The following is a 25,713-nucleotide window of genomic DNA, read 5'->3' as shown; positions in this document are numbered from 1 at the left end:
ATTCTGAATTGGAAGCACAGAACATATTCTTTCAGTAAACTGGCCGAATGTATTCTTGATGAGGATTCACTTTTGCTGTAATGAGTGTGTGGGTCCTATCGAGCATATTGTTTGCATATTAATGTTGTCCTCTTTGTAGAGTATATTTGGGACTACCTTGTATCCAGCCAAGTTGCAGTTCAATCTTTGAAGAAGGGGTTGGGAAACCGGGTTGTAAGAAAACTATTAGCCAGAATAAAATGGACAGAACAAATGAAGGGACCATGATTAAGTGCTTTCAAATAAGCTTCTGGTCCTTCTTTACTCTTGGAGGACTCCACAAATAACATAAAGAATGTATCCTCATGTTTAAAGATATTTACTCTTTAATAATTTAGATTTTTAGATTTAGAGATACAGCGCGGAAACAGGCCCTTCGGCCCACCGGGTCCGCGCCGCCCAGCGATCCCCGCACATTAACACTATCCTACACACACTAGGGACAATTTTTTTTTCTTCACATTTGCCCAGCCAATTAACCTACATACCTGTACGTCTTTGGAGTCCTGACCTAAGCATCTGACCTAAGTCAGACCTAAGCATCTGGTGGACTGAGATCACCTCACCAGATTTTGATAAATTAAATTGTAACTTTGAACTCAAATCTTACATTGCTAAGGCATCGGTGAACATATTTTTTATATTAGACCAAAATCTGCAGGTTTAGGCTGACTCCCACCTCTCCCTGCATTCATCGCTGGATAGTGGGAGTGAGAAAAATCATCTTGCTTTTGATCATTCAAAGATTATGCTTGTCTGCAAAATGCCTATACATTATCATTTCACACTGCACTTAAGCAAGTAGTTTTCAAGGTCATATTCCATATTTTATCATTTCTGCACACCATGATATTCAATCAATAAGAACTGCACCAGACAAAGCAGCAAATTAATATTTGAATGAAATATGTTTCACCACCATCATGATGAATGCCTTGGATGTAATCTCTATGGAACCTGGCTTAAAATAGCCCAGTAATAATGCTTGACAGGATAAGTTCACCGATGTCAGCAGTATAAAAGAGATTCTTTTGCATGATTATAATAAGTGTGGAGCATTCAGTTCGCTAAACGATCAAGAGCAATCTCAGTGATGAGTTGACCAATCTTACATCTTTTAGTCAATTCCAGCATCTTACCCTGTTTGTGCTGAAACCTCACCCTGACATTGAATCTGGATTGAATGCAAACAGCCAATGCAATATGTTTTCCATTTTTCACACACACACACACACACACACACACACACACACACACACACACACACACACACACACACCTCTTTAAATGTTGTATTGCTCTGGGTCCCTAGAATAATGCCATCAGGTTACACAGTGTTCAAGTTTAGCATTTGTCTTCATAAAACCAGTCATGGTAGAATGCCAGGGAAGAATGTAAATCAGATTTAATATTATGACTGATTTCATCCGTTGATGAAAGGAATTGGAGGTGAAGCACTCTGGTAGCTAGTTATGTACTGAACATAGACTTTAGAATTACAGCGTGGAAACACTGCAGTTCGTGTCGACCAGCGAACATCCTGCATACTGATGCTATCCAAAACACTAGGGTTACTTTACACTTTTACCAAAGCCAATTAAACTACAAACCTGTTCGCCTTTGGAGTGTGGGAGCATCAGGAGAAAACCCACGCGGTCTCAGGGGGAACGTACACGCTCCGTACAGATATGACCCGTAGTCAGGATCGAACCCGGGTCTCTGGCGCTGTAAGGCAGCAACTCTACCACTGCAGACAGTGGAAAAGATTTTGATAAACTCGATTTGTTAAAATCTGCCGGGTGCAATTAATATTTTCAACTATGGATATGCTTGCCTTAATGTACATGTGTAATATTTTCTCCATTTCTGTCGACGATAGCCTGAATTTCAGTCTGCGTTATTTTCATCAATAACTTTAATTAATATTGTGCATTTACAATGGAGGAAGGGTCTCAAAGTCCTTAAGAGAAGCAAGGTTGAAAACGCATTGGCAGTGTGCCAAAACTGAAGAGCTCCCCAAAGGTTTTAGATTTTTTTAGATTTTTTAGATTTAGAGATACAGCGCGGAAACAGGCCCTTCGGCCCACCGGGTCCGCGCCGCCCAGCGATCCCCGCACACTAACACTATCCTACACACACTAGGGACAATTTTTACATTTACCCAGTCAATTAGCCTACATACCTGTACGTCTTTGGAGTGTGGGAGGAAACTGAAGATCTCGGAGAAAACCCACGCAGGTCACGGGGAGAACGTACAAACTCCGTACAGACGGCGCCCGTAGTCAGGATCGAACCTGAGTCTCCGGCGCTGCATTCGCTGTAAGGCAGCAACTCTACCTCTGCGCCACTGTGCCGGTAGCGGTGATTCAGCTGGAGGTGATTGAAAATGCACCAATTGCAATAGTGTAAGAGTGGAGCCTCCTGCAATAGTTTTAATGAACAGGATAGTGAAGGAGAGGCATTGCAGGAGGGTAACGTGATGAGCTGTGTAATGAAGGGCGAGGTTGTACACCAGGAGCATTTTTTCATTCTTTATTGGGGAGCTTTTGGTGCTGTAGCAGTATTCAGACACAACGTTGCAGATAATCACTGCGGCACCCTGTTATTTTTACATATGATCGTCATGCAAACATGCAAATAAGGAGCAGGAGTCATCCACCCCCCCCCCCCCCACAGGTACTTGCTACATTATTTAGTAAGATCATGGCTGATCTGAATGTAAACTCAACCCCATATTCCTACCTCGGTCACGGGGAGAATGTACAAACTCAGTACAGACAGAGCCCGTAGTCAGGATCGAACCTGGGTCTCTGGCGCTCTAAGACAGCAACTCTACCGCTGCGCCACCATGCGACCTGTTGCGCTATCGTGCTGGGTCTCTGACGGAGCTGGTGCATCACCGCTCCAGCGTCCTGGGATCAATCTTGACTTCGGGGTGTTAGAACATTCTTCCTGTGACCATGTGGAGCGTGGGTTTTCTCGGAGTGCCCTGGTTTACTCCCATATCCAAAAATGTGTGATTCTTGGTACACTAATTGGCCACTATAAATTGTCCCTAATGTGTGGTGAATGGTAGAATCTGAGGAAATTGATGGTAATATGGGGAGAATGAAATGGAATTAGTGCAAACATGTGATCAATGATTAGTGTGGAATAGGTTTTGGTGCGGGTATGGGCCGAACGTTTTGCTTCCACTTTGTGCAACTGAACGAGTCTTTTTTAAAAATCTATTAGTTGCATATGTTTAGTTGGAATGCACCGCATTTGTTTGTTTTTTTTCAGCTCTGGAGAAAGGCTTGCTCAAAACCGTGCAGAAGTTGGATGAGTATCTGAACACAGCCCTTCCAGAAGAGATAGATGCTGACAGCATGGAGGACGTCAAGGCCTCCAGCCGCAAGTTCCTGGATGGAAATGAGATGACACTAGCAGACTGCAATCTGCTCCCCAAGCTTCACATTGTCAAGGTACGATGAATTGTTTTTCATTGTGTGCAAATCCAAACAAGCAGAAACATCTGGACCTTTGAAGAAAGGACCAGTCAACCTAACACACAACCTGGCAAATGGCTTTGGCAGTACACTTTGGCCACATTTTTGTATTTAACTTTAGGACTGCAATAGGACTTGGCACCACTGCTCTTGCACACACATAACATAAAATAAATTTAACAAGGAACATATCTCTTTCTCATTTTCTGGACCAAGATCTGGGCCTGGCAGAAAACTGTCTTTGTTGTTTGACCCTGGCAGGTTTCGCCAGGTGGGTCACAATTGGTTTCCTGTTCACCTCCCCCCAAGCACGATATTGGACCCTGATTCTATTGCGAGAGGATTCTTTTGGCTTTGCACTTACAGGCTGCGCGTCACCATTGGAGGTGAGCAGGCAACACCAGGTGAGGGAAAAATAATCAAAATGCTGATGCTCAATAACCGAAACAAAAGCAAAACCAAAATGCTTGGAAGACTCAGCTGGTCACCATATTTAGAAAGCTAAACTGATTTGTGAAAGAGGAAAAAAAAAGAGCTGGTTGGGAATTGTAAAGAAGATGAAGGAGTTCTGAATAGGACAAAGGGAATGCCATTGATAGGATGATCCCAGGTTTGTTATGGGGATAAGTTGTAAATGTTTTCAATACATGTCGATAGTTTAATGGGGCAGTTAGAGGGTGAGAACGCAGACAGAGGAAGTTGGATCGATGAGCTGCAGGTCAGTTTGTGTTGATGAAGAGAGAAGAAAATGGAGACAAAATCAAAGACCAAAATTTGCAGCTGTTAAACATTTGTTTGGCCAGTTAGAAACATGGAAACATAGAAAACAGGTGCAGGAGTAGGCTATTCGGCTCTTGGAGCCAGCACTGCCATTCAATATGATCATGGCTGATCATCCAAAATCAGTACCCCGTTCCTGCTTTTTCCCCATATCCCTTGATTCCATTAGCCCTAAGAGCTAAATCTAACTCTCTCTTGAAAACATCCAGTGAATTGGCCTCCACTGCCTTCTGTGGCAGAGTTAAGCATTAATTCAAGTTGAAAGAAGTTTAAACAAAGAATATTATATCAGTAGGTAGTCCTTTAAGTCAATTCTACTATTCAGCATGATATTGGCTGAACCTTGATATAAATTAAACTCTACTTTTTCTTCCTGTCCTTGTACTCTTTGATGTTCATAAAGTCCAAATGTTACTGTCTTGCATTTCCTTAATGACTGACATCCACAGACCTTTGGGCTGGAGAATCACAAAGATCCAGAATATTATGAATGGAGAATTTTCTCCATTCATAATATTGCCGAAATCTATGGCCGAAATCTAGATTCTCCAAATAAAGTGAAACTGCCTGTAATCTGTCTACTCTGACAAGAGCTAGACTCAGTTTAAATCAATCTGTCCTCAACACTCCAGAGATTATCTACTCAATCTCCAACCTTTGTTTCATCACCTCCAAACCAAACGTATGTTCCATTAGGCGATGAGAACAAAATTGTACTCTGTACTCTAGATGGGTCTTACCAAACAGTGCATAATTGTTTTACCCTTGCACTGTGACTCCCTTGCATTAAATATTAACTAATCATTTGCCTTCATAATTGCTTAACATTTGTTGACTTTACCATCGCTGAATGCCCTGTGGTCCACAACTTGGGGATCACCATTGACCAAAATGTAACTGTCTAGGCCACAAACTTATGATGGCTGCAAGGGCATGTTTGAGGCTGGGTATCTGGTGCTGAGTTATGTGCCTCCTGACTTTGCCCCCATCTACAAAGCACAATTGAGGTGTAAAATGGAATATGCACCAAAACCTAGATGATCTTAGTTTGAAGAACATTCAAAAATCTTTTAAAAAGGCACAAATTCCTGGAATAACTCAGCGGGTCAGGCAGCATCGCTGGATCCATGTTCTCCCTGGATCCAAGTTCTCCAGAGATGCTGCCGGACCTGTTGAGTTACTCCAACATTTTGTGTCTTTTTTTTGTACATCAGCATCTGCATTTCCTTGTTTCCACCTTCACATCAGCATCTGAATTTCCTTGTTTCCACCTTCAAAAGTCTTATCAGTATTAAGGTTGCACTTTGTACCTTGGCCTGCACTGTAATGGTCAGCTTTATTGAGAATAGCTGATAATTTATCGTATATTTATTTGTTGTGTTGTTGCCCTTGATGTGCCTTAAAGCTGCAGCAAGTTAAAAACAAAATCATTGTTTTGGTCCCAGTACAAATGGCAATTAAATGCTCTTAAAACTTGGCAATACCCAGAACAGAGAATGCTTACTTGGCATTCAATTATAACTAAGCAATTTGTTCTACTGCCGGTGTGGAGTAACTGCAGCATGCACCAGCTAAAAGAGGCAATGCATTTACTTGTCAAAGCCACATTAACAACAACTGGTTTACAAGAATGATCCCAGGAATGAGTAGGTTAAACTATGATGAACGTTTGTCGGCACTGGGCCCACCTCATTGAAACATACAGAATAGTGAAAGGCTTGGATAGAGTGGATGTGGGGAGGATGTTTCCACTAGTGGGAGAGTCTAGGACTAGTGGTCATAGCCTCAGAATTAAAGGACGTTCCTTTAGGAAGGAGATGAGAAATTTCTTTAGTCAGAGGGCGGAGAATCTGTGGAATTCTTTGCCACAGAATGCGGTGGAGGCCAAGTCAGCAGATGTTTTTAAGGCAGAGATAGACAAATTCTTGATTAGAACGGGTGTCAAGGGTTATGGGGAGAAGGCAGGAAAATGGGATTAGGAGGCTGAGATCAGCTGTGATTGAATGGCGGAGTAGACTCGATGGGCCGAATGGCCGGATTCTACTCATATACCTTGTGAACTTGTGACCACTTCCTCTATCAAAAACTGACATCGCTTCAAAAAGTTGAATGTTCACCTACTATCCATGGGTTTATTGCAACTGAAATCACAATCATTTGTTTTTTCAGGACATTTTTCAGTATAAACATACTGGCTGATCATCCAAAATCAGGACCCCGTTCCGGCTTTTTCCCATATCCCTTGATTCCCTCAGCCCTAAGAGCTAAATCTAACCCTCTCTTGAAAACATGGACATGCAGGGATTGGAGGGATATGGATCACGTGCGGGCAGAGAGGATTAGGTTAACCTGGCATCGGAAAGCTGTGGAGGTCAAGTCTTTGGATACTTTTAAAGCAGAGATTAGCAGGTTCTTGATTAGGGATGGCATCAAATATTACGGGGAGAAGACAGGAGAATGGGGTTGCGAGAGGGAAAGATTGATCAGCCACGATTGAATGGTGGAGCACATTCAATGGATCGAAAGGCCTAATTCTGCTCCTCTGTCTTAGGAACGTATTATGGCGAGTCTGGAGGCTCGTTCTTTGTTGAAGAAGTTTATTGCGACAGTAATATTCGATCACAAAGTTTACATAACGAGATGACAGACAACCATTAACACTAACTGTTCTCTTCGAAGGAGTCTCTCAACTAACTCCTTTGGGCGCCAAAACCGCACGTGACGACGCTGTCCAATCAGCGGTCTCACTCCCTGGACCAATCCTTAAGTCGCACCCACACGTGACCTTGCTGACCAATCTGAGGGTTCGACATCTAGGACCACTCTCTATGGTCGCTACATGACCCCCCCCAGAACCCGAGGTACGGAACCTAGCAGGGAGCCGGGTTTTCGCGACCAGAACGAGTAAGGAGAGGGGCTGCCGGAACCACAGGAGTGGGGGGTCCTGGACCAGGTGGAACCGCAGGAGGACGGCCTCGCTGAGGCGGTTGGCCGACCAGGACAGGGCTGTCCGGATCCAAGTGCGCAGGTTTAAGCCTGGACACCGAGACGAGCTCACTCCTGCCGCCCACGTCTAAGGTGAAGGTGACCGTCCCCTTACGCAAAACCCGGAACGGCCCTTCATAGACCCTCTGCAACGGGGAACGATGGGCATCCTTACGCAGAAATACAAACTCACAGTCCTTCAAGGCAGGTGGTTCGTGCACCATGAGACACCCATGACGCGAAGCCGGAACCGGAGCCAGGGAACCCACGCGTGCCCGGAGTGATGCTAAAACCGACGGAACTGAAAGCAGCTGACCAGAGGACTCCGGCAGCAAATCTCCGGGCACTCGAAGTGGCGAGCCATATACTAGTTCCGCGGACGAAGCACCGAGATCCTGCTTAGGAGCGGTCCGGATGCCCAAAAGGACCCAGGGAAGTTGGTCTACCCAGTCTGGGCCCTCCAGCCTCGCACTGAGGGACGCCTTGAGTTGTCGGTGGAACCTCTCCACGAGCCCATTAGCCTGAAGGTGGTACGCCGTGGTATGTTGCAACCAGGAGCCGTACAGCTCTGCCAGCGTGGCCCAGAGGGTAGAGGTGAACTGTGGCCCCCTGTCGGTGGTGATAAAAGACGGGACCCCGAAACGGGCCACCCAATGGAGGCAGCGGAGGTATCTGACAATGGGAAAGCCTTCGGCCACCGGGTGAACCGATCCACTACCGTGAGTAGATGGGTGTAGCCCCGGGAGGAAGGTAAAGGTCCGACTAAATCCACGTGAATATGGAAAAAGTGGACCGCTGGGACCGCAAACTCTTGTACCGGGGGCTGGACATGGCGTTGAACTTTAGCGGTCTGGCAGGGAACGCAGGAACGGGCCCAAGCAGCTACCTGCTTTCGCAGGCCATGCCACACAAACCGAGCGGCTACTAAGGCAGAGGTGGAGTGGATGGACGGGTGCGCCAGCCCGTGAATGGCATCAAACACCCGGCGCTGAAGGGAGGGCGGCACCACCGGCCTGGGACGGGGAAGGGAAACATCACACCAGACTTTTGTGCCGCCGGCCCGCAGGCCACCTGAGCCAACTTCAACCCTGAAGTGGCGGACTGGCATGCCGAGGCGGTGCCCGCCAGGAGCTGTGCCTCCGCAAGCTCCTGGGGATCCACCTCGCAGTCCACCGCTGAAATGGGGGAAACAGCAGGCCTAGACAGGGCGTCAGCAACGGGATTAAGCTTACCCGCGACATGACGGACATCGGTGGTAAACTCATTGATGGCAGTCAGGTGCCGCTGCTGGCAGGCCGACCATGGGTCGGACAATTTGGAAAAAGCAAATGTTAACGGTTTATGGTCCGTAAAGGCCACAAACGGGCGGCCTTCTAGGAAATACCTAAAGTGACGGACAGCTAAGTAGAGAGCCAGAAACTCTCGGTCAAAGGCGCTATATTTCAGCTCAGCCGAACTCAGTTGCCGGCTGAAAAACGCCAAGGGCTGCCAAAGGCCACTGACCTGCTGTTCCAAAACCCCTCCCACCGCCACGTCAGACGCATCGACCGTCAGGGCCGTGGGGGCGGAGGGGCTCAGCATGGTGGCATCTGCCAAAGCCGCCTTAGCTGCTGCAAAGGCCGACTCCGCGGCCGAGGACCATACCAACTCTACAGGTTTACCCGCGAGGCACTGGAAGAGAGGGCGCATGACCCGTGCTGCTGCCGGGACGAACCTATGGTAGAAATTCACCATGCCCACGAACTCTTGCTGACCCTTCACTGTGGTGGGCCACGGGAATGCACGGATAGCCTCCACCTTCTCGGACAAAGGGGTGGCGCGGCAGGGGTGATTCTGTGCCCTAAGATATCGAGAGAAGGGAGGCCAAATTGACACTTGAAGGGTTGGATGAGGAGCCGCTGGAATACAGTCCGCAAGTGGGCCCGGTGTTCCTGCACTGAGGGGCTGGCGACCAGGATATCATCTAAATAAATGAACACAAAAGGCAAACTCGACCAACAGGGTCCATGAGTCGCTGGAAGGCCTGTGCCGCGTTCTTTAAACCGAAAGGCATGTGCAACCATTCGAACAACCCGAACTGAGTGATCGTGGTAGTTTTTGGTATGTCTTCCGGACGCACAGGGATCTGGTGGTAGCCCCGCACCAAATCGATCTTGGAGAACACTGCGGCACCTTCCAGCCCAGACGAGAAGTCCTGGAGGTGCGGTATGGGGTAGCGGTCGGCCGTGGTGATGGCATTGAGGCGCCGGTAATCGGCGCATGGTCTCCACCCCCCAGATGCTTTGGAGACCATATGCAACGGCGAGGCCCACGGGCTGTCGGACTGACGGACAATGCCCATTTCCTCCATCTTCCTGAATTCTGCCCGCGCCACCACCAGCTTGTCGGGCGGTAATCTCCGGGCCCGAGCGAAAACGGGGGGGGCCCTTGGTGCGGATGTGGTGGACCACGCCTTGCCTGGCCGAAGGGGCGTCGAACCGTTGGACGAGCAGCTCTGGAAACTCCGCCAGGACCTCAGCATACCGGTCAGGGGCTGCGACGACGGCCTGGACAGTTGGGCTGGGAGGGGTGGCGGTCGGCGGAGCGGCGGGCTCATCGCTGCTGGCGGATGGTCGAAGGTCGTTACCGCGGATATCGGGGACTAGTGAAAAGGCCCAGAGGAAATCTGCGCCTAGGATCGCCTGGCTGACGTCCGCGATAATGAATGGCCATTCGTACGTGCGGATGCCTAAAGCCAGGGACATTGTCCGTGTACCATACGTGCGGATGGGGCTGCCGTTAACCGCGATGAGGGTAGGACCTGTCTTACCCGATCTGGTCTCGAGGTCGGTCGGCGGTACGATACTGACTATGGCTCCTGTGTCAACCAAACATTCTGTGTCCGTGAATCGGTCTCGGACGTAGAGGCGTCGGTTCTGGCCAATCACAACCGCCTCTATGTACGATCGGCCGAGGCATTTCCCGAGAAGGTACAAGGTGAGCGGCAGTTGCGGGATTCTCCACCCCATCGTAGATGGTAATAGCACCAGCCGCGCTTGTGCGGATCCTTTTGGCGGGCTTTTGGAGAATTGGCGGGAGACTCGGCGCCATCTTTATGCCGCTGTGGCGCGGCCGCTGATGTCGAGACCTTGTTGATTGAACCTCTTTCTTTCGATTTGGACGCCATGAGCGCATCGGCTTTTTCTGCATATGCCACGGGGTCCTTAAAAGAACAATCCGTGAGCATGAGTTTGACATCTTCGGGAAGCTTCTCTCGGAATGCAAGCTCGAACATGAGGCACTCCGTGTGTTCACCTGCTAGCACTAACATTTCAGCCATGAGAACGGACGGCAGCCGATCTCCGAGATCCGGTAGGTGCATAAGCCTCTTAGCTCGGTCATGCCTACTGAATCCGAAGGTTCGTAATAACAGTGCCTTCATGGCCTCGTACTTGTCTTCTGCGGGAGGGTTGACGATGAACCGCATTACCCGTGCGGTCGTCTCCGGCGGTAGAGCGCGTCTGCCGAGATGTTTCTTAAGTGAAACTGGGCTTCGGTATGGACAAACCAAGATTGGAAGGTGAACGCTGACCGCGCTTAGCTCCGGTGCGCCGGGCATAGAAGCCAAAAACGAGGCGTCTTGTTCACTCATGGTAGGTGATCGGCTGGATCACGTCGGGGTCACCAATATGGCGAGTCTGGAGGCTCGTTCTTTGTTGAAGAAGTTTATTGCGACAGCAATATTCGATCACAAAGTTTACATAACGAGATGACAGACAACCATTAAAACTAACTGTTCTCTTCGAAGGAGTCTCTCAACTAACTCCTTTGGGCGCCAAAACCACACGTGACGACGCTGTCCAATCAGCGGTCTCACTCCCTGGACCAATCCTTACGGTCGCACCCACACGTGACCTTGCCGGCCAATCTGAGGGTTCGACATCTAGGACCACTCTCTATGGTCGCTACAGTATCATGTTTGGCGTGGACACCGTGAGCTCAAGGGTTGTGCTGTACTGTTGTACGTTTTACGTAAGGATTTAGAATACCTGCAATCCATGACAAGGCAATATGTCAATGCAAAGTTTTTTTTTCCTTTTTAGGTTGTAACAAAGAAATATCGGAACTTTGACATTCCAAAGTCCATGACGGGAATTTGGCGGTACCTGCAGAACGCATACACCAGGGATGAATTCACAAACACCTGCCCTGGAGACAAAGAAATTGAAATCGCTTACGCGGATGTAGCAAAACGCCTCAGCAAGTGATGAACAGGAGGGCCAGCACAAGCACCGACTAACAGAAAAGCTTTTGTTAATAGACAATGCTTTCCTTTTATTGCATGGTATGGCAAGTTGTCAGATATAATTTTATATCTTTTATTGGATTATAACTTCAGGTATCTCAGTTTTTACATTTTTTTTATATATACGTATTTTAGGAAGGGCTTTCAAAGTTCTGCCAGGCAAGCCAGCGATTGCTCAGGTGATCATAACAATATGGTGATTGATACCCAAGGAGTCGATTTTCTGCGTAACATTGTTATTATAGGAAGCTGTGCCTGTAAGACCTTGCACTGTGAATGGTCATTCTATCAGCTATGTCAAAAATAGCAAAATGACTTTGTTTATCTTACAGTCAATATTGACCACATTTAAATGTAGATATTACAGACCAATCTAGGCCTCAAAAATTAACAGATTGCAGTGCCTAACTGGTTACGATCACAGCAGTTACCACAAATGCCTAGGTGTAATCACCTTTAATGAAGCAACTAACCTTGAAAGCCCTGGCGTAGGTATTATGAAGGATATACACATAAAGTCACAAAATATTATAACAGTATTCTATGGATTTCTTTTATTAATATATCTACAATGCTGCAACAATCCTCAAGTTTGTGATTGATTGACTAATCATGAGTAAAATAGTTTCACTTGTCCTACTATTAAATTTCATTCATAACTGTTTTGATGTTTTTTTTCTCTTCTTCAGTCTGACTGATATTTTGACAAATGAACCGAGGAATCCGTTTACATGGAATCATATAGTTGCTGTAAGGGCCAGGTAAATCAGAAATGGAATGAAATCAACTTTGAAGTAAAACACAGTCACGAGTGGCGGTGTGGGCCATGCAACTTTGGAGTTTATAGGATTTTTTTGTAAGGTTTTGTGAAGTGAAAGTTAGTCTTAAAGGGGCACTCGAGTTTAAAAAAAAAAAACAACTGGATTTCTATGTCCATGTCTTCATGTAATTTCAAAAGAGATTGGTTTATTTGAATCCATGCAGGTAAATCAAATGAATAACCTCAGCTTGGGAGGAGATATCTTTCCTTTTACTGTACAAAAACAGCTGATGCGATTTGTATTTTGGATATTCTCATGGGAGATGGACAAATTTGGAAGTTCCACCAGGCTCCCTCTCCACCGTGGGCTCTGCTACTTCACAGAATGTGCAGGTCAGGGATATCTTGCAAGAAACATTCAAGTTGTTCGTGCATTTCTTTGCCATATTTTCTTTCTCCCTTACCCTCAGCAAAATGACCTGCACCACTGCACGTGTGAAATACATGAAGTTTATGACTGATTTTCAGAATAAAATGAGAGAACTCTTCCATTGTTGACGATCTCATTGCTAAAGTAATTCCTTGTACTTTACAACTTACAGGCCGTTTAACTAATGGGCACTTAGGGATGAAGTTGTAATCTGTAAAGATAGGTTTCATCTGAAATTGTTTCAGGGTGACTTGTGTTGATTTATGATTTGTGATTATGGATGATAAACACCAAGCTGTCATTTTCCAACCTATAAACAAGTTCCACTTGATACCATATTATTCCCATCCCAGTGGCGACTGACTTTAAACACGAATGTAAACAAAATTACTCAAAACGGCCAAGGCGATTGTTGCAGCATTATAAAATAACACTATACGAAATGCATTAGTAATGGAGTTACACCACATTATTTTTATTGCAAAACTTTCATATTCTTGAACACAAATGTTAGTCATTTAAAATGCCAGATCATTTTTTCCCAGTTTATGTACAGAACTGGGGCAGCTCAGTGGCACAGGTGGTAGAACTGCTTTCTCACAGTGCCCGGGTTCGATGCTGACCACGGGTGCTACATGTACCGAGTTTGTGACCACGTAGGTTTCCTCCAGGTGCTCTGGTTTCCTCCCATATTCCAAAGACGTGCAGGTTTGTAGGTTAATTGGCTTCTGTAAATTGCCGCAAGTGTGTAGGATGCAAAAGTGGGATGACACAGAACTAGTGGGAATGGGTGATTGATGATCAGCGTGGACTTGGTGGGCCGAATGGCCTGTTTCCACGCTGTAAGTCTAAACTAAACTAAAATGTTGCACTGCAAAACTCAGTGTATTTCATCTACTTGGCACATTGGAGAACACTGAAGAAAATACATTTTGCTGAAATAACAAGCAGTAGAAAACAGACAGCAGCTTTTCTTCTGTAACTACACAGATCAGAACATTTCCTGTTGGTGATAACTGTACAACTGCATTATCTCATTTAACGGCAGTAATATATTTTATTTTCCCTTGATATCAGAGTTACTGCATTGTGGATAGATTTCCCAAATAAAGCTGTTCCTGTGAGATGAATTTCCTAGTGAATAAATCTGCAAAGAATCATGCAGTCAATTAAACAATGGGTCTCACCTGATAGTTTCCCCTCCCCCTCCCCCTCCCCCTCCCCCTCCCCCTCCCCCTCCCCCTCCCCCTCCCCCTCCCCCTCCCCCTCCCACCCGAAATCATCAAATAGGTCAGAAAGCAAACAAACAGGGGGAATTTCTCATGTGGTGACAAAGTGCAATGGTTCAAGCTGAATTTATCTGCAACTGCTGGTAAGCAAGCACATATAGATAATTATATTTGTTTTGGCATATCTCCATGTTTCAGTAAACTAATTTTTCAGATTTTATATGATGTACAATTGCTTGTATTTTGTAAAATGGAATAATTCTCACCATGATAATTTCATTCAACACTCCATTTTATTATGCAAAATGATATGCTTGTAATGTGGTTGCTTTTTAAAAATATATATTGTGGTGCACCACTGTTAATGTGCATTCCCCAGTTGTAAACCATTTAAACTGTCCAATTCACCTTGAAAAATATCACTGTCTCTTTAAACTAGAGTGTTGAACAGATAGTTATTGATTGATCAATCGATTGATGTTGTACAGGTGAGGTAGGCTTGTAGGTCACTGTTGCATCACATGCAGGGATGAGGAAATTTGCATCTGTTTTAAACTGAAATGCTGAACATTGACTTGTTAGTGTCACAAGGTAACAAATGTTTTGTTTCAGAAATATTTGCAATGATCTGTGAGTATTAAAAAAATAAAGTCACAGGAAGAGCTATTGGCATGAAGTATGTGGTGAATTTGCTTTCATTGTCTAAAAGTCATTTACATTTGATAACTGGATGTTGTACATCTGTTCATGTGGTTTTGTAGCATTTTGGTTCAACTTTCTCACGTTTCAAAAAATATCCCATGAACTATTGGTTCTGGCCTTTTATAAACATCAATAGTTGGCTTCAATGCAGATGTCGGTTTGTTAATCCCTACACAAGTCTGGCTATGTTTACGCAGGGTGTATTATTGCAAATAATTGGATTAAATGTGATTCGTGCTCTGTACAAATGCTTGCAGAGCACTCATGAAGAAGTAAGGCTCTCTTCTTTGGATCATTTTAGTTCTGAGCTGATATGAAGTAACTATGTAAACATTAGCTCTGTTGGCTGGGAGGGAAAGTAGATACTTTCACTGGGAGTTTGCTCTGTGAAGGAATTGCATATGGTGATTGTAATCAACCATTCTACTGAATTTTAAAAAATCCCTCCAGCTCTCTTCTGTGGTAAATAGGAGTAGTTTCCTTTCCTTTTGAATTGATGAGTTAATATTTGCTTTAACATGTGATCTTGTAGAGTTTGTAGAACTTCATTGCTCATTGTATTTTACCCTAATTTACTGAGAGGCGAACGTCCTCCTGAAACTATTTCAATGTTTTTCTTTTTACTCATCATATTTAACAAATGTTTGCTTGTAGGTGTGAGCATATAGGATATTTAGACTTAGCATTTCCCACATAGTTCCAGCCAAGACAAACAAAAATAAATCAGTAAATTTACTTTATGAAAATAATGTTCAGTAGAATGAAAAACAATATTGTATTCTCCAACCGTATTACAAGTATAGGGATTAAGACTGATAATAATTGAGAAGAAGCAAAGACGAGATACTTCCTCAAATATTAGGATACCACCAAGCTGTTAGGCTTGTTATAAACTTGGATCGAAGCTGAATCACGACCAGTAAGTATGAACTAAATGGGGCTCCAGTTTAAAGGCACGGAAATTCAAGGAAATTAAGGTTCGATTTTAAACAACAAGAACATTAGTTTAGCTTGCGGCCCCTAATGCCATGTTACTTTTTCATGACTGCTTATTAATGATGAGATCAAAAAAGCAATCGGGTGATGTCTAAATATATGAGTAGAAATCACTCAATGGTATATTTAGGATCTGGCACAACATAAGGATTTCAAAATGGTATGTTTGGTTGAATGATGAAACATTAAAACCCCAACATAGACGACAAAATTAAATGTGCATTTGCATTTTGAAAGATAGTGTTTTTAAATCTCAATAATGAAATACAAATTTGGATTAATCCAAGTTTACATGCCTTTGGATTCCACAATAAGTTTGGTGATTGGCTTTACTTCAAGAGTTCATTTCTAATGATAATGGCACACCATTATGTTATATACCATACAGAGTATCCATTTCAGAGAAGGGGCTCTATTCTAAACCTAAAAGACTATCATCTTGACATTTGAACTGTTTGCCAATTGTGGCAATCTCTGAACTTTGTTTTATTATACGAGAGGGCTGTACACTAAAGTGCCACCAGCTTTTAATATTATTAGGCCCAATGTCAATTGGCTGTTGCTTTAATTTGAAATAGGAATATGTAAAAAGACTAAGTTAGCATTTGTAAAAGATTGTAATCTCTTACAGAGTTTAGCAGCAAGGCAGTTGATAAGTAGCAGAGGACAATGGAAAGAGATTCTTCAGACCCAGTGTAAGACACAAAGAGAAGGTGTTACGTCTAACTTTATCCATTAGGGGATAGATGCCAAACAGTACTTCGGGTTTGGGCAAATGTGTTACCCGCTTCATTTTTTAAAAAAACCAATTTTAAATGTATATATTTTTCAATTTGTGAAAAACTGAAACAACATGTAGGCTGTTACAAAATGTAATAGCAGTAGGAAAAACTTCTAGAGAAAGCTGTGATCATCTCTTCAAAAGATTCGGATGCTCGGATATCTTGTCCTTCATTTGCTTTTTTGACATTTGTTTTTTTGCTAATGAGTAAATAAAGATGTAAATCAAGATTTTTGTTCTTGCGCTCAGGAGAGTTGAATGACTACCATAATTCTGGACTGCAAAATTCTATTCTATTGTTTAAGGTGATGGTTTAAAAATGCAAGTTAAACTAAGTCACATGGAACTGTATTTGAAACAAATCACTAACGTGTTTGTCAATGTTCAGATCTGAACACTGATTGCCAAATGCATGCTGACAAGTTAATTCTGAAATAATTATCATTGTAATTATGTGAAATGTTAAATTTGTGCACAGCCTCGAAAGCACTTGGTGGAAAGGAAGTCGTAGACATTCAAGGGATACTCGTATTAATCCTCTGTTGCTACGCCCCTTCAAACTGTGCATGATATGAATAATTTGAAAATAATTTTGCCATGTTAATTTACCTTGTATTACGATCATGCATTGTATTCTTTTGGAAATAATTATGCATATTTAATGTAATGCTTATGTTCACTTTTAAGGCTTTTTTTTAACCGGCAGAAATTAGTTCACACAGCAATGACATGAACATTGATCAGGTTGTATCAAAGTAATGCTTCACAAGAATTATTGTCATGTTTTCTGAGGATAACATGCATGCCTGTAAACTGTCAAGGGGCACACAAGTCTTGTGTTGGTGCACGTTGTATTAGTCGTGTTGGAATGGATTGGAAGATTTCATAATAAAGCACCTATTTGAGGTTTCCATTTTAAGTTTTCAAAGTGAATGATTTAGAAAACATCACTCCACTAATGCAATTCAATACCACAAATGGTATTGGACAAATTGTGGGTTGAGGCAACCCACATTTAAAGTGCTTTATAAATTTGCATGGCTGTAGATTAATAATGACTTCTGGCTGATAAGAATTGTTGGGAATTAATGTCTAGCACTGAAACTAAGTTAGCAAATATGCCCTCTCTCAAATCAAATATATTCTGTTTCAAGTCAAAGCTAGCCTGAGATTATCATATCATCATATATATACAGCCGGAAACAGGCCTTTTCGGCCCTCCAAGTCCGTGCCACCCAGTGATCCCCGTACATTAACACTATCCTACACCCACTAGGGATAATTTTTACATATACCCAGCCAATTAACCTACATACCTGTACGTCTTTGGAGTGTGGGAGGAAACCGAAGATCTCGGAGAAAACCCACGCAGGTCACGGGGAGAACGTACAAACTCCTTACAATGCAGCACCCGTAGTCAGGATCGAACCTGAGTCTCCGGTGCTGCATTCGCTGTAAAGCAGCAACTCTACCGCTGCGCTACCGTGCCGCGATTGTCAGACTTGATTCATAAAGGAACACTTCTTTCTCAACAATTGACCAGTCGGACATACTGAAAGCAGCGTATTTGCCAAGTCTTTCTAAAATTGGTTTATGCTTTTTAAAGTTTGGATGACGAAGAAGATTTTACCTTCAGCACTGGTATTATTGAATAATTGCTTAACTAAAGAAAGTGAATGAAAATGCATTTCAGCATAGATTATGAAGCAGATTTGGACTTTATCATTTGGAAGTGTTCATTGGAAGATAAGTTTTATGTTTTCAAATGCTGGAGACTATATATAAATTGGGATATTTTTCACTCTGGCCTACCCATGTTTCAATCCCTGTTGTACAATATGCTTGCATCCTCCTGTATGTTGAACATATTTTGCAGAACACACCAGTGTACTCAGGGCCGTTTTTACAGCATTATGGGCCCCCGGGGCAAAGCAGTGTACTGGGGCCCCTACCGTTACTCTCCCCCACCCCCCTTTCCCTACCAGCCCCCCCCGTTGTGCCGGCGAAAAGCACTTACCGAAAAGCACTTAACGATGGACTTGGGGTGCTACATTGTTGCGAAAAGCACTTGCAGATCGCTGTGAGAAGCACTTAGTAACCGAAAATGTTGCGAAAAAAGCACTTATTGAACCTACATTTTTAAAGTAGTATTTATTTATTGCAAGTCACTTAACATACACAGATCAGCATGGGGCCCCTATGCTCGTGGGCCCCCGGGCAAGTGTCCATCAGGCCCATGCGTTAAGACGGCCCTGAGTGTACTGCTGGCAGACACAAAATGCTGGAGAACTCAGCGGGACAGGCAGCATCTCGGGAGAGAAGGAATGGGTGACGTTTCGGGTCGAGACCCTTCATCAGTCTGGAGAAAGGTCTCGACCCGAAACGTCACCCATTCCTTCTCTCCAGAGATGCTGTCGGGCCTGCTGAGTTGTTCCAGCATTTTGTGTCTACCTTTGATTTAAACCAGCATCTGCAGTTCTTTCCTAAGTGTACTGCTGGCAATTGTTTAAAAAAAAAAATAAAACATATATTTTCACATTCAATATGTGGTTCCTGTAGCATCTGTATAGTCAAAATAACAATTGGCAAAGGGGCTAATGGGCCAGAAAAATGTGGTGATATGTTTTATGCCAGCACTACCCAGCAAAAAGCAATTGGAGGACCTGACCTCCCATTTCATCAGCATCTTCTCTATTCATCATTGATTTTCAAGGTCTATTGCATGGCTTTGAAACTTACAACTTTTCTGTACCAAAAGTTGCAATAACATTGCAAACTTCTTCCAATCCCGTGTATGCAGCAAAAAAAAAGTAAATTCCATAAGCACATCTGTGTTTTCTATAATATGCAATTGATAACCTTGTGTATGTAATTAAAGGAAATTTAACACAGGATTAACAAGGATCAATGCAGACAGGCAGAAACAAGCAGTCCATTGTTTTAAATCGGGACAGGTCTGGATGTTGGGGGAAGGTACCTAATTGGGGCAAGGCAGATTATAATGTCATTAGGCAGCAGCGAAAGAGGGTAATTTGGGAGCAGTTTCTATTGTGTAAATGTACAGATGACATATGGGAGTTGTTTAAAGGCCATCTGCTTGAAGTGCAGGATCAGCACGTTCCAATGAGGAGATAAGGATGACAAAGGTAAGGGAACTATGGACGACCATGGAGGTTATAAATTTAGTCAGGAAGAAAGTCTAAGAAGACGGCATTAGAGGAATATAAAGTAAGTAGGAAAGATGGGCGATTAGAAGGGCCAAAAGGGACCACGCATTGTCATTGGCGAGCTGGATTAAGGAAAATCCTAAGGCTTTTATCTGTACGTTAAAAGCAAAAGAGTGACCAGGGAGAAGGTAGGACTGTTCAAGGATAAAGGAGGGTATCTATGCTTGGAGTTTGAGGATGTAGGTGAGGGACTAAATGAGTACTTTGCATCTGTATTCACCAGGGAGATGGCAATAAGATATATATAAATGAGTTGGACGTAAATGTAGATGGGTTGGTGAGTCAGTTTGCTGATGACTAAAAATTGGAGGAGTTGCAGACAGGAAACCACAGGATATAGATCAACTACAGCAATGGGCGGGGAAATGGCAGATGGAGTTTAATCTGAGGAAGTGTGAGGTGTTGCACATTGGGAGGTTGAATGTAAAAAGAGAGAATACCGTTAATGGAAAGACCTTAACAGCATTGATGTGCAGAGGGATTTTGGAGTCAAAGTTCATAGCTCACTGAAGGTGGCAGCACAGGTGAATAGGGTGACAGAGAACATTAGTAGTCTGCTTGGCTTCATGGCTGGGGTATTAAGTACAAGAGTCAGGAAGTCAAAATGCAGCTCTATAGAACTTTGGTTAGGTCGCTTTTGGAGTATTGTGTGAAGTTCTGGTTGCCACTTTACAGGGAAGATATGGAGGATTTGGAGAGGGTGCTGAGTAGGCTTACCAGAATGCTGCCTGGATTAGTGAGTTTCAGGTACAGGTAGAGGTTGGATAGACTTGGTTTGTTTTCTCTGGAACGTCGGTTGAAGGGAGACTTGATAGAAATATATAAAATTGTAAGAGGCATAAATTGGGTAGACTGTCAGAACCTTTTTCCCAGGGTGGCAATGTTGAACACTAGAAGGCATAGCCACAGAGTGAGAAAGGGGGAGTTTTGTTTAGGCAGAATAGTGGTGGTGTGGAACACACTGCCTGGAGTGGTGGTGGAGGTGGAGGTGGAGGTAGTTTGATAGCGGTGTTAAAGAGGGTTTTAGATAGGCATATGGCAGTGCAGGGAATAAAAAAGGTATGGTTCACGTTAAGGTATACCTTTAACTTGGCATCATGTTCGGCACAAACATTATGGGCCGAAGGGGCAAATCCTGCGTTGTACTGTTCTGTGTTCTATGAAGGAAATGTCTTCACAAATCATCTGTTTCAAATGATCAGTTAGATTTATTTTAAATGAATAATTATAATAATAATAATAATAATACATTTTATTTATATAGCGCTTTTCATATACTCAAAGACGCTTTACAGAGATTTTGAGAACATAGGGAAATGAATAAATAGATAAATAAGTAAATAAATAAATGAACAGAGAAAGGAGACAGAAGGTGAGGTGACCTTCAGTGGTTGAAGGCAGTACTGAACAGGTGAGACTTCAGCGATGTTTTGAATGTGGTGAGTGTGGGGGAGTCTCTAACGGTTTGGGGTAGTGAGTTCCATAGGGTGGGAGCAGCGATGGAGAAAGCCCTGTCCCCCCAGGATCTGAGTTTAGTCCGGATGTGGGGGGTTAGGAGATTGGCAGCGGCAGGGTGCAGGTGGGAGTGTGCCTGTGGAGGAGGTCGGTCAGGTAGGATGGGGCCAGGTTATGGAGGGCTTTGTAGGTTATGAGGAGGATTTTGTACTGGATTCTCTGGGGGATGGGGAGCCAGTGGAGTTTATAAAGGACGGGGGTGAGATGGTCACGGATCGAGGTGTGTGTGAGTAGACGGGCAGCGGAGTTTTGAATGTAAATTATGTAAGTCAAATGATTCTAAAGCATATTAGGAGGTGTATTTTTTTGCACAAAATTGTGTTCGCACTTAATTTGAATTGCACACCGATGACAGTTGAAATTTTAATTGGAATCTATTCAATGTAACTTTCAGGTGAGTGAGACAACTGGTACCGCCATAACATGAATGTAGGAATTATTATTTTGGGAAATGCAGTGGACAATAACTATATAACATACAGTAGGCTTTTGGATCAGCTAAAATTCATCAGGAATTCTTGGCTGAAGGATATAAATGATTTATAATTGTGCAGAACATTGGAATAATAATTAAAACTACGTGATGGACACTTCAGGACAGCATATCCTAGCCTTGTCAAATTCATGTCTGTTCAGTTACTTAGTCGAGTTTCAGGCAGGCTTGCTGACTGAATGTCCTGATTATCATAACTTTCCATAGATTGCACCAGCCGTTCAAATTCTGTCTGTTCTTTCAGTGGTAAACATGCATATTTTGATGATCCCCGATTCTGAGATCAGAAAGACCAACAGCTATTTTACAAATAATAGTAAAAGTATCGTCTTCCCTCCACAAAAAGGCACAAGAACTCTTTGCAAAATGTAGATGGATTAATTATGTTTTTATTTTGTGCAGGAAGGAACTGCAGATGCAGTTGGAGTAACTCAGCAGGACAGGCTGCATCCCTGGAGAGAAGGAATGGGTGACGTTTCAGGTCTCGACCAGAAACATCACCCATTCCTTCAATCCAGAGCTGCTGCCTGTCCCGCTGAATTACTCCAGCATTGTGTCTATCTTCCGTTTTTATTTGTCTGCCTTTACTTATACGGACACAAAACGAGATTCTGGAAGATCCTTTTGTTATATCACATTTTTTTCCATATAATTGTATATAATTGTAAATGTTATATCACATTTTTTTCCATATAATTGTACATAATTCTTCTGTTTCTAAATTCCAATCGCCCTTGTAATAAAGGCCAGTATGCTGTTTGCCATCTTAACAACACACTGCATCTGCCTTATTGTGATTCATGCACAGAACACCTCGAGCCCCTGGTACTTCACTCATTTGCAATCTCTCTGTATTAAAATAACACCCTGCCTTCTGAATGATGCGACCTCCACTGTCACCCGAGGACAGACACGACACACTTGAAGATAAACTGTAATCAACGCTTATCAACAAGCTGATTCAGTATTCCATGTGTATTCTTTTCTTCGTGACAGGGGAAACCGTATATTTTTCTTCCTTTTGTGTGATATAATTGTATGATCAGTCATTTGCCATTAACTTTCTTTGTGTGTGAAATCTATTCCTTTACAGTGTCCACTTGCACCAATTCAGTTCTTTAAGCATGTCTGGGTATCCAAATTATGTCAAGCTTGAATTTGTTCCTTTGGCCATCAGAATATTTTCCATAAACGTCAACATCATCGACCTGTGAGGGCATCAAAACTGGCTACAGTTTCCTGAATGTTGTCCAAGGTCAATGTGGTATCTGTCATTTTGTAATGGAGAATCGCACGAACTTAGTCCAGCAACATGCACACTTCCAAAAAGGCTCTTGGTTATGAAATTTTAAATATTATTTATTCTTTACTTCTATATTAAATATTTATTACTTCTTTCAGAGATATTGGCTCTTTTTCTTATATGGTGCAGGTGTGCGGGACTTTAGTACTGTCCAAGTCAATAACAGTCCTTCACATTAAACACGATATGCCAAATATTGCCCCTTTTCCCAGCACCGTCTGATGTGATTGCAGCGGTTGAGTGGCGTCAACCTGCACAAATTTCCACTTCGCCTGCAAGCTTGCAGATCACTAATCCAACGACACTATAAAGTAAATTTCTTTCCTGCTATATTACTCCAGTAAATCTGTCCTTTTACAGTCTGTTAGGATTTTGTTTCCTATTGACAATAGACAATAGGTGCAGGAGGAGGCCATTCGGCCCTTTGAGCCAGCACCGCCATTCAATGTGATCATGGCTGATCATTCTCAATCAGTACCCCGTTCCTGCCTTCTCCCCATACCCCCTGACTCTGCTATCCTTAAGAGCTCTATGTAGCTCTCTCTTGAATGCATTCAGAGAATTGGCCTCCACTGCCTTCTGAGGCAGAGAATTCCACAGATTCACAACTCTCTGACTGAAAAAGTTTTTCCTCATCTCCGTTCTAAATGGCCTCCCCCCTTATTCTTAAACTGGCCCCTTGTTCTGGACTCCCCCAACATTGGGAACATGTTTCCTGCCTCTAACGTGTCCAACCCCTTAATAATCTTATACGTTTCGATAAGATCTCCTCTCGTCCTTCTAAATTCCAGTGTATACAAGCCTAGTCGCTCCAGTCTTTCAACATATGACAGTCCTGCCATTCCGGGAATTAACCTAGTAAACCTACGCTGCACGCCCTCAATAGCAAGAATATCCTCCCTCAAATTTGGAGACCAAAACTGCACACAGTACTCCAGGTGAGGTCTCACTAGGGCTCTGTACAACTGCAGAAGGACCTCTGCAGAAGAACCTACATTCTTGAAAAATTATAAGCTGCATAATATACCACTCTTCAAGCTCTTACTTTGATATCAAGAATCTCACTTTCAAAAGAATATGCAGAATGATAAGAGTTGGCCTTGGCATCATGTTTGGCACAAGCATTTTTTGGGCTGACGAGGCCTTTGCTGTACTGTTCTATGTTCTCATCAAATGTAGGAGATTTTCTTAAAATATTTTATTACTGCTCTTTAATTTACTGTTATAAAGTAGGTCATTTATGCATTTGGAATTGTAGGGAGTTTGGAGACCATCCCTACAAATTCCATACCAGTGATCTACCAAAATACCAAATTAGAGGGAATGCTGATTAATATGACGACATCAGTAAACTAAGCAAAGAAACCTCCGATTATGTTTCTTGGGAGGGAATGGGTGGCGGCAATAGATTACATTCCATTTCCTGGACAGATTCCAGGCAATACGAATGAACCTTAGATATGCCGCTGCAGTCTCAAGACAGCATTATTGTCCTGGCTCCATGAAGGACCTTGCACCATGAGCAATGAGTTGAGACATCTATGTGATACTACGTATGCAAAATGCCTTTCAACTTCTGGATTTTTTTTAATACGATAAGTTTTTTAATATAATAGTCAGTGAAGCGATGATGAGAGAAGTGAACATGTTTAATGTGCAGAAACAGAATATCACAGTAAATATTCTGAATGATTAATTCTAAAAAATCAAATTCTACATAGATTGTAACTAATATTAAACCAAGCAGATGATTTTGAAGTAATAACTCGATCGTATCATGGCTCCAGTAAAATTGAGCTTTTAACATATTCCCTTCTTACACTGGATAATTCTAAATTGGGAGATTCTTTAGTTTTAGTTTAGAGATACATGCGTGGAAACAGGCTCTTCAGCCCACCGAGTCCGCACCGACCCGCACATTAACATTACCATAGATGCACTGGGGACAATTTACGTCTTTGGAGTGTGGGAGGAAACTGAAGATCTCTGAGGAAACCCACGCAGTCGGTCACGGGGAGAACGTGCAAACTCTGTACAGACAACACCCGCAGCCGGAATTGAACCTGAGTCTCTGGCGCTGCAAGTGCTGTAAGGCAGCAACTCTACCACTGCGCCACCAGGCCACCCTTTCTCTCGCACTCTCCTTAACATCGTAGAAGTTAAATTACCATTTCCATCAGGTAACATTAGAGACATCTCTGACATTATCCCTGAGCTGGTCCACCAGCAGAATACATGTCACGGCAATGTGTGTTGCAAAGAATCAAAGATTCTTTGGAATTTTGGTGAAGAATCAGAAGCACCCCAAAGTGATAAAGTTGCCACGGATGTTGGGTGTCTACGTAACTGCGTATGTACTCCGATGAGTCTGAGAAGTTCACAATAAATTGCATCGGATTTGAGGTGTGAGCCGAAGTGTAGAGCCGTGAAGAAATGTGTACTTGTGCGCGGAATTGAGTTTGGACCTGAAAGAAAAGTCTCATAATTATCAAAGTGACGGGCAAGGAAAAGTGGCAGGCGAATCCCACGCCAGTTACATCAGAGAATCTGATGGTGATGACAAAGCATGGGATCACTTCAATTCGTACAACAAAAGGGTGAAAATATTTCCCCCAGCTAAATAGAATCCCACTAATAAAAAAAAAATAAGATCCCAAGAATGAGATAATATGCCAAATCAAGAAAGTTAGCTTGTGTTGG

The 25,713-nt window shown here is 43.3% G+C and overlaps 1 protein-coding gene across 1 annotated transcript in view; it reads left to right on the top strand.

The window, feature by feature from the left end:
* LOC144606705 (chloride intracellular channel protein 4) overlaps nt 1-13,991 on the top strand; it is a 110,461-nt gene extending 96,470 nt beyond the window's left edge. Inside the window, exons 5-6 of the mRNA XM_078423013.1 lie at nt 3,322-3,503; nt 11,375-13,991. Of these exons, the coding sequence (XP_078279139.1) occupies nt 3,322-3,503; nt 11,375-11,539 (347 nt within the window). The 3' untranslated portion in view covers nt 11,540-13,991. The remainder of the gene's footprint in view (nt 1-3,321; nt 3,504-11,374) is intronic.
* Nucleotides 13,992-25,713: the final 11,722 nt, after the last annotated feature.

This window comes from Rhinoraja longicauda, chromosome 27 (assembly GCF_053455715.1).
Source record: "Rhinoraja longicauda isolate Sanriku21f chromosome 27, sRhiLon1.1, whole genome shotgun sequence".
Taxonomy (NCBI): Eukaryota; Metazoa; Chordata; class Chondrichthyes; order Rajiformes; family Arhynchobatidae; genus Rhinoraja; species Rhinoraja longicauda.
This window is presented reverse-complemented; position numbering and strand designations above follow the sequence as displayed.